The 10,413-nt window shown below is 33.4% G+C and overlaps 1 protein-coding gene across 1 annotated transcript; it reads left to right on the top strand.

Annotated features, from left to right (window-relative positions):
- Positions 1-393: 393 nt before the first annotated feature.
- LOC102806198 (uncharacterized) lies at positions 394-8,513 on the top strand. Its single transcript, XM_006825485.3, has 3 exons — positions 394-802; positions 4,874-4,954; positions 5,948-8,513. The coding sequence occupies exons 1-3, from the start codon at positions 508-510 to the stop codon at positions 6,436-6,438; spliced, it is 867 nt and encodes a 288-aa protein (XP_006825548.1). The 5' UTR covers positions 394-507; the 3' UTR covers positions 6,439-8,513.
- The last annotated feature ends 1,900 nt before the right edge of the window (positions 8,514-10,413 follow it).

Below are 10,413 nucleotides of genomic sequence, written 5' to 3'. Positions count from 1 at the left end.
TTAATTTATCGCGAACAGCAATAACGAACACGCAGTCGTAAGCACCAGACTGAGGATAAGCGTGATTATTACCACAGGTAACGTACGTAGCACTGTTATTAATTTGTTTAGTTTAATTTTCCCTGTAAGAGAGGGTGTAAGAAATGCAGATTGTGACACTCCGTAACAGACATACATCGGCACAGTTAGTGTCATTCGCTGTTTATTTAACGGTTGAACATTGTATGCCATGTATCTCCACTAGCCTGAGTATCAGTGTCTGAAAAAGGAGTGAGATGACCCCATCAGGTCGTACATCCGGGTATGCGTAGAACCCAAATAGTCGTCTGTTCCGCAAAAACAGTCACAAAGCACTGCGTTATCAACAAGATACAGCAAGTTAGGTAATTATTGTAGCGGAAGTGACGAGTACCCGTTTGTGACGTTATGAACTTTGTCCTTTGAGCACGAAACTCGAAGAGGCAGATATATTTTGACGAGGACGGCCATATTTATTTCGGTTTTAAAATGGCTGCCGCTGACGAATCGCCCTTACATGAACTATTTCGTGAGCTAAATGCGGAACTGACAAGCCATTCAGACATTAGAAAAGTCAGGAATCTTCTCCACCGGGGACCTAGGACTGAAGATGATCCGGTATTTAAATCGGCAGAAGAAGTGTTTTTAAATATTGAAAAACAGGGCAGAGTTAGTATGCGAAGTGTTGACTTGGTGTTGGATTTGTTCCGATGTATGAAACGCGAAGAACTGAAAGACAAAGTTTTGGCATTCGCGGAAAAATACAACATTCCGGTTCGGGAAAGTGAGTATTATTCCCAAGGGACAATAGGCGATTTTATATATATATATAGTGACAATGAGGGGATACCAAACATGGCGATTGACCCGGCCCACCCTATGGTAGGAATTAGCACAGACTGTGGAATTAGTGATGACATTTTCTGACATCACCCAGCCACAACTCTAAACCCTAACCCTGCCCCTCTAGTGCCCCTCCCCATTTAATTCAAGAAGTCGCCCTTCAGGAAACCAATAGTTATTTGACACATTATTATGTATTTGTTTACAACTAAGTTCCTAAGTGTTAGTCATTCACTATAATACTCAAATAGAGAAAGTAAATGAAATCGGTGATTACATTGGTGGAATGACCAGGGAAATAATTTTGGGTGTATTTTAATTTAAAATGAACTTTCTTCCAGGGTTGCTTGAAACCCATGTCTATTATATTTGGCCTTATACATGTAATTCATTCAAGCATGCCATGAAATTATGCTTAAATATGAAATGGGTGGAGTATAACATTTGGGAAATGACCATATGTAAATTATGTAGAAATAAAAATTAAAATGTATAAAATAAACAAAAAAAACATTTCTGTCCTTAGGTTTCAGCAATTTTATCCCAAAATTATCATTTTGCTGTCAGGTAGACGAAACACTATAGATAACTGGCTTCATAGATTAGGTCAGAACATTGAATGAGCCTCCAGAATACAATATTAGTATTTCATATACAATAAATTTAACCAAAAGAATTTTGATGCTTCATGTTGCATGATTAATTTATTTCTTTTAATTTTTTATAATTTTGAACCAATTAGTTATAATTTTCCTCTTGCTACATATCTTGATTAATATTTTTTTATAAATAATGTAGAAAAATCATACAGGTTTTTAAAGGTGACAAAAGTTGACCTTGACATTCAAGTATTATATTTTTCTCTTCAAGTGACTGGGTAGGGGTTCAATGGAAGTTAATTTTCTTTAATGCCTCAGTATTTGAAGCACTGTAAAGGGCATATACTAGTATATCCTTTCCTATACCTTGACTGTTCATAACCCATCATGTTTTCATCATGTACTGTAAAGGGGTTAAATATTCACTGCGTTTTAATTTTTGCTTATTTCACCGACTGAAAAATGCGCTAAATTAAAACCCAGTGAATATTTAAAATTTAGCTGAGAACACATTATCTAAATGATAAAACCGTGAATATAAAACCCACTGAATATGCCTGAAATTGTATATCAGCGAAATTTAAACCAAATGAAAATTAGTCATTTTACAGTATATCCAAGGGATATATTTCCAGTATTCTCCGCAACTACGTTTCTTATTGACAAATAAATAATAGTGTTCTATACATGTAACAATGTCTAACCTTAACATACCTCTGAAACGAAGCAACCTGTACAAATATAATTCCAACAATCCAGATCCTACTTGACTCTTGTACTGTGTGCTATTAAAACTGGCTGTAACTGGTCATATGTATGCAGGTTCACTCAGGGAGAAAACATAAATATAGACTATTTTAGTATTTATAATGAGATGACAGATATAGCATATGACATTGGAAAATATATTTTTATCTGTAAAGTAAAAAAAAAGTTACTTTAAACTTTAGCTGTAATTTTACTGAAAATGTTTCAAATGGTATGTTGTTGGTAATTGATTTAAAAAAAATACTATATTAAATTTGATTGAAACCATCAAAGAACAATTAGGTTACATCATAAAATTTTGTTTTCAAAAACTGAACATTGTTAACTGTAAGGTAGATGTATTTCTATTGTCAAATCATGAGGAGACTATTATCTACAGTGAAACTACTATTAATCAAAAAACATTTGCAGGCCTATTGCTATCAAGCTGTCTAGTTATCTACACAAAAAACCCTGACTTAAATTGGCCTGACCTTCTGCCCATGTTTACTTTTTAGTAAATTTATTGAATTTACTGTCAATAAGCAGTTTGGGCCAAATAAAAGAAATTTAATGTTTCTGGTGACAGGCTAAAGAAATATTTGAAGTGATGCCTAATCATTTGCGCATCAAATTCATCACCAGTCACATTGTTTTTTTTTTATATTTTCAAAATTTTGACCTGTAGCCATTAAAATGCATTTTGGGCATTTATGATCCTCTGGAAGCCTGTTTACCTTTCATCTTGCTTGTTATAAATGAAAACACAAAATCCTTTTTGAAAATTACTTTAAATAAATTATAGAGTAAAACTTGCGAACTGTTGTACATAATTTACCCTTACTTGTTTATAATGTACACTAATTTTAAAAATGAGATCTTTTTCGGGGATGTTTCGTTTTGTCATCAAAATTTGCGTTTTGATCTAATTTGTGATCTAATAGAATATTTTGTTCCTATTGGGGGATTAATTGTTTTATATTTCAAATCTGTACAAGAGATACAACTAAACATATCCTTGGTGTAACTTCAAAACAGCAAATACTGCACAGGCTGGTTAGAAATAAGCCGGCTTACATGAGACCTGAGGCCTCTGAAAAAAAAAAAAATTGCAGGTTTTGTCAAATTGTCAACAGAGGGCGCTATACAGTGGCAGAATAAGTGCAAAAAGGAACAGCTCACACTTTTAAACATACTTTTTTAGGCCTTATTTACATGATGCTAACAAATGGGTTACACACAAATCTTGTTACATTGTTCTAAAATTTGAATGTGGTATTGATGAGTCAACCTAATAGACTAGAGGTGAAAATGAGGGCTACATATATTACATCTCTGATTTTAGGCTCATGAATAATTGTTCATACATTCACATATATGGCGATGCTTCTCAAAGCTTGTCACAGTTCCATTTGAGATGTAGCAGCTTCTTTTACTGGGCCGAAAAAAGCTGGTCATCATTGTGGTCTTCTTTTTTTATTATCAGGATGAGAGAAAATGCATGTTATTTTAGTTCACGTTCACATTACTTGGCAATTTGAATATAAATTAGGACAAAGGACAAGGACAAAAAGAAAGTATTAAATAAAGGTGTCCTTAGAAGGGCCATATAGGGGTAGTGTAGGGTATGTTACGTTAGATTAGGTTTAGAGGTGGGGTACTCTTCCCAGTAGTAAAGTGAACTTGCATGCTGCTAATACTAAAACATTGGCACCTATCAAGTGGGCAATACGTGTTATCTAATTGTAGAACAAGAAATGAAATAACATATAATTTATATTTATATACAATGTAGGGCTAAGGAATACACATTTCTTATCTGAATCATCAACTCTCGTTCACATTTACTTTAGCTCTGTTTATTTTATTTCTCACAATGAGACGTACTCTGTTATTTCTAGAACATAGTTATAGTTTACTACAGTTAATCTTCATGATACTGTAAGACAATTTATTTTCATTTAATTATTGACATTTAATTTCACTATTTTAAGGATATTCACTATGTTTTAAATCAAGAGGGTCGTCACTTGTACACGCGCAGGAATTGAGTCTCAAGCGGTGATAACAACACATGCTAAAAATGCAAAGGCTCATGGGTAGATGCTTGTTTGTAAACAATGACACGTTATGATCATCAGACGCATGCGCAGGTGACTACTCCGCCGCTTTAATTTCACGAAGGAAACAATGAGATTTATTTTGATGTACATGTAGATTTAATTAAGCAGAAATTATTTATCAGTGAAAAGAGCGAAATTATAACCCAGTAAAAAATGTAATGCATTTACAGTACATTTTCTTCGTACAAGTACATGTGGAAGAAAATGAAATAAAGAATTAAAACATTTGTCACATATCGGTGGAATGATTGTTTCTTGTATGCTTAGAAATAATTAATTTTGGGCCCACTTGGATGAAATAAACTTTTGGATTTCCCAACAATCATGAGTACTAGGAAAGGTTTCTGAGAACACAATTTAGTTAGCCTTATCAAATATCTTTATTCTATCCATTTTAATTCACAATTTATAAATTTATAAATATAAGCTTTAGCATATCTGATTTCTGGAATTAGTGATATATTATCACTAATTACTGGTAATTTCCATACAAAACAGTCTGTACGTGCAAATTATTCATTCATTTATTAATTTAATTTGTAGAGCACAAGAGAAAAAGGGTTGAGAGTCCAGACGAGGATACATCAGATGATGAAAATGATGCTCCTAAAAGAGTTTATGTTGGTAAGTTTATGTTGGTCAGACTTACTGACACACTTTTCTTCCTTTAATAAATGGAAGAATGCTCTGCTCTGCTATTGTATGAATGTCGTAGTACTGTACGTAGCACTCTAGTGATGATCTGTGTACACGATAGTTTGTATGACATGCATTCAGGGAACTGAGGGTAAACTATAAAATATTTATTTGGATTTCCCCGAAGCATGCATGTTCAGAGTATCCAAAAATTATTTGTGTTTCCCAAAACAAAATAAAACAACACAAATAGACACATGCATTATTAGATCAAACAAAATTAAATTTTTTTGTAACTGTCATTCAGTTCAGAACTATTTTTTGTCTTAAACAGTGTTTTATATAGCCTTAAATTTCTATTACTACATGTAGAACAATACCCATTTTGGAGTACTCTAAAATAACTTTCAGTTTGGTTCAAAGCGAGAATATATTCCCAAGACTGAACCAGTTTCCACGCCATGTGTAATATTTTTCTATAAGATTTAGATGTGCAGGCATGTTATTGATTCCTGCACACTTAGGGGAATGTCATGTAACACATGTCCTGCTGGTGTCACTATATACCATTCATATTGATTACCCACTGAGGCTTTTCGGCAAGCCAGTCTGATACCATTGTATGGATATTTGTGAAGAAAACGCTACAGCCAATAATTAACTTTATTAATAATTTTGACCATTTTTTTTTTTCAATTTATCAATAAAAGACTTAGAAGAACGTAAAACCCAGTGAATATTTAAGCGTCTTCTTTTTCTTGCTTCAGTATGTAATATGAATAGCAAAATTAATTAATCAGCAATTATAGTGTTTGGTGCTGATTATCACACCAGCTGATATCAATATATGTGTATGTACCACACATTCATTGATGCTAAACTAGTAGTTCTCGCTAAAGTGTGCTTCTGGCAATTTCTGATAGTAGACACATCTTGTAATCTCTGATTTTCTGGCAAGTCAACTATTTTTTGTCATTTCAGGTGAGCCAGTTCATTTACGATTGGTCTGCGAATCAGAGATCTGGTCACCTGAGAAGAAGCGACAGTTCATTGAACTTGAACACAAGAAAATTGAGATGCTTATGAAAGCGGCCGAGCGGATCTATCTCATTGATTTGGATGAGATTACGAAAATAGAAAAAGGTGGTCATACCAAGCTGCAGCTGATGGGGGAAGCGTTTGAGTCCTTCCGCGAAACCCTGGAAGGAATCAATGTAGAGGATTCTCCAATGACTCGTCGTTGGTACTTATGTGGTGAAAATGATAGCAAAGTGCCCCTGGAGAGTAGCGATGTTGAGAGATTACTTACGAAATTGCGTGTCAACGACACAATAACAACTTCAACAAGTGACGATGGCATGGCACTGCGTATCTCTGCTATGGTGAATTCGTCCTATCTTGAACCACTTGAGAGGTCTTCCAAGGGACTCTTCAGGTTACCATGGAATCAGACAAAAGAACCAGATGAGTGAACGATGTTTGATGTTATGAATTGTTTCTACTGCTAAATATATATCAATGGTTTTGGTGCTTGGTCTGACTATATTAATTAAAAAAGCTTTCCCAACTTAATATCAACAAATCTAATCTGAATATTGATTTATGCAGGCAATTTTTTAAGGAACGCAAGGACAAGAAAAAGGCATTTGGTTAAGAGGGGTTGTCTACATCGCTTGTTATATCATTTTTTAATGTGTACTTTCGCTTGCGTGTATTTCATTTTGCAATCAGTTTACTGTTATCAGTGTATGCAGTATAGAGATGAAAGTTTGAAATTTACATGAAACCATGCTCTGGTAACTTGGTATCAATGACCAAGGGAGCTGTTGAGAGCTTTTGAAGTTGAGATTCTCAGATATTATACAACTGTTATTTGTACCACCATAAGTTACAATATGTCGTAATGGCCTGGTATTGTATGGGGTTTCTGCACCCTACCATATTAGGAAATGTGCATTTCAAATATTGAACGATTATAAATGCAAAAAAGTTAAAATAATTTTCGTCATTTTGCTCAGCTCTGGGCTTCTTATATCAAGTGGTTGGTTCGCAAAGATGTATAATAATAAGGTTAATTACAAGGACTCGCAAAGTATGCACAGAGACAGTATGTGGTCGCATCAACCTTCGTTATGCATTGGCCAGTCAATACTTCTGCTGTACTGTCTTCTTGCATACTCATATAACCTCATATTATTAATAGTTATTTGTGTGTCGTATATAACTGCTGAATGTACCACTGACTTTATATATAAGTGTTTGTTTGACTTAAAATTGACACCTGTGTGTCTGTTTTGTAGTGATGAACTACTGTATTGCGGATTTGACTACTGTTTTTTTTTTTTTTCGTCCATTTAAATGATTTGGGTCATGTATTATCAATTTTCTTTCATAGTAGTTACAATTTGCTTTTGTGGTCAATAGACCTTAGATGTAAATGGTTGACGAGATCTCGCTAAAAGTGAGAAAGCCACAAAACTTGTTTTTCCCTCTCAAATAGTGTTCCAGTCTCTCTTATCGCCTAGTCAACTATTACCATTGTTACATAAATCAGTAATGTGATGACAGGAGAGACAGAAACTTTCAGTAAGACAGCAGCGACCACATCTGGTCCCAATGTCTATTGAACACAAAAAGCAAAACAATTGAAAGAAAATTGATAGTTAAAGAAATGTGCAATTTAAAACATTTTTGCTTATAAAGTCATCGCTACAATGCCTGAAAGTGAAGAAGTTTTCCAACCAAGCTTTTGGTGTGATATTTGGCATCTTTTGCTGTAATTTTTTTGTAATTTTTGGGTCGAATGGACATAATTTGTCATGGACATGCTATTGCTATCTTGATCAGAAATTTTGAAGATATCTGCAGAGTAAAAGTGCCAAATGCTTTTTGTTTATATCAAATTATAAGACTGAATGTAAATCAGACATGAATTTAGTTTTCATAAAAAATAAAGCATTTTAGAGATCTCTGAAAACATACAATAATGTTCAATATGAACTTGTATTTTAAAAACTCTGGTCGTGTGGAGAAATAAATTTATGGGGCAAAAGAATTATAAGCAAAGAAAATTGTCACAGTGATGGTTATGAAATGTTTCGCCTTACTACGGCTTAAAATCATTTTGGAGATGACGAACTATTTACAGTAATTTGGTTTACAGTTCATTTATTAGTGTACACAGTTATTTTCATTATCAGTATTTATCCAAGAAATTAAAAGCAAGGATAAAGCTACACTTGTGTGTTTATAGTATGCCTTGTATGATTATGGTATGCAGACATTGTACATGTAGTTTATAATGAAAAACAGCAATTTACAAGGCAATATGTTTCAAGTACTTGTGAGCAGAGAAATTCAGTTTTAAACTGCATTTAATTTGTTATTGTTTGTGGTGATGTGAATGATCTCTGTACAATTGTTATTTACAGTAATTATCTATTATTATGATCCCTAAACTGGGAGATGAATTTCTTAACTACTTAAATTGGTAACTTTTTAAATAAGCATGTTGTAAACAAATAAAATTTACATTTCAGTTGTGCAATCTGTGCGTCTGACTCTGCCTACAGTTCAAAATAGTCATTTTGACTGACCGGAGTCTATGGTGGGTAATTGAACGTAGTGAATTTAGGCAGAGGGTATTCAACCTGCCTATTCACATAGTTCATACCCACCATAGACTCCGGGTCCCCCGACCATCCCACTTTTCCATAGCGTTGGCTTAGTATTTAATGCGGAGAAAAATAGAACCAGAGTGACGAGTAGGACAATATGGCTGTGCCTCATGACCTCGGTCATGCAGTTTGTGACGTGAGGGAAAATTTTGAGGTCATGGGGGTTCCCCTGACCTAGATTCTATCTTTCCGTCATTGGCAGAATCGCTGATTAATGCCTACAGTTCAAAATAGTCATTTTGAATGACCGGAGTCTATGGTGGGTATGAACTATGTGAATAGGAGGATTGAAGACCCTCTGCCTTTATTCTGTTTTTGTTTTGTTTTGTTTTCTTGCACAACAAGGTAAAACGAGAAAGTCGTTTATAGAGGGCAGTGTATTGAGAATTTACATTGACTTTTCCTCGTAATATTTTTTGTGTCAAAATATTATAGGATTCCAGCATAAATCTTTTCTATATTAATCCTAATGAATTTTTTTGTCAAAATATGGGAATTTTGTGTAAAAATAAGACGTTTTTTTATTTCTATAGGATCAAGCTTTTTTGGAAGGAGTCCATCTGTCATTTACACATCATAAACTAATTAGTTATACAAGAGTACATGTACCAGACATATTGAAATACAATGAAAAATATAAAAATGACATGAAACTATTACCATAATATAAGTTGATTGACAATTTGAAAAAAAGTACCCCCCCCCCCACTCTGACACTGTTTCTTAATACTTCAAAAGACTTGTTTTTTTTCATAAAAATTATTTTATATTAAAGCGAGAGGGTCATCACCTGCGCATGCTTGAGTTCCAAGCAACGATAAAACTAAAAACACAAAGCCTCATGGGTAGATGCTTGTTTGTAAACAATGAAACACTATGGCCAGCTGACGCATGTGCAGGTAACAACTCCCCACTTTAATTCAAATGAGCAAAACACTAAACAATCTCTACCAGTAATTACAAACTTTTCAGTTTATCAAGAAATATACACTGAAATAAAACAAACGTTTACTGCCTTGGAATAAAATGATGTACATGTACAGCATCCAAAAAATTGAAAGTAAATGTATGAACATCATTATAATCACAAACCAATTCAAGTTTCTGGGTCCTCGCTGTACAAGAGGGACTTCATTTTGGGTCAGAAGGATCAATTTGTGATAAAGAAATACAAAATAAGTTCTGTCAATGCAGCCTCCAATATAAAATTACAAATATACTTTCAATCTTATCTGAGAGATAAGTCGTTAAAGCTTTGGCACTTCACCTGTAATACAAAAAACAATTTGTTTTAAATATTTTTTTTTAAAAAGTAACATGTGCATTGATTGTTTTTGTGCACACGACTATTGATAATTTCTTTCTTTCATCGAAGAAATACTTGGATGTGTGGTAGAAGAACAGTGTTTCAGTTCATCATAAATCAGTCTAATGTATCTATTAATATAGAATATCAAACAAAAACATTAAAAAAAATGTCTTCCACAATATTGCATCTTTAAGGTTTTCAGTTAAAAAATAAAATATAAGATGTATGTAAAAAAAAATAACAAATACAACAAAAAAACGTGCTGTAAAATACAAATGATTATAATGAGATTGACTAAATTTGTTTAAAATAAAACTTATATAGAAAATTTTTGGGAGTGATATGTATCTAGGTATCCTATTCTACATATGTAGTTCTATAGGATTTGTATAGCATTAGTAATATGGTACTGCTAATGTAAAATCATATAGGACTTGTTGGTTTCTACAGGATTTTACATA

Source organism: Saccoglossus kowalevskii, chromosome 21, assembly GCF_978046115.1.
Source record: "Saccoglossus kowalevskii chromosome 21, keSacKowa6.1, whole genome shotgun sequence".
NCBI lineage: Eukaryota > Metazoa > Hemichordata > Enteropneusta > Harrimaniidae > Saccoglossus > Saccoglossus kowalevskii.
Note: the sequence above shows the minus strand (reverse complement) of the source record. Positions and strands in the feature narration are given on the sequence as shown.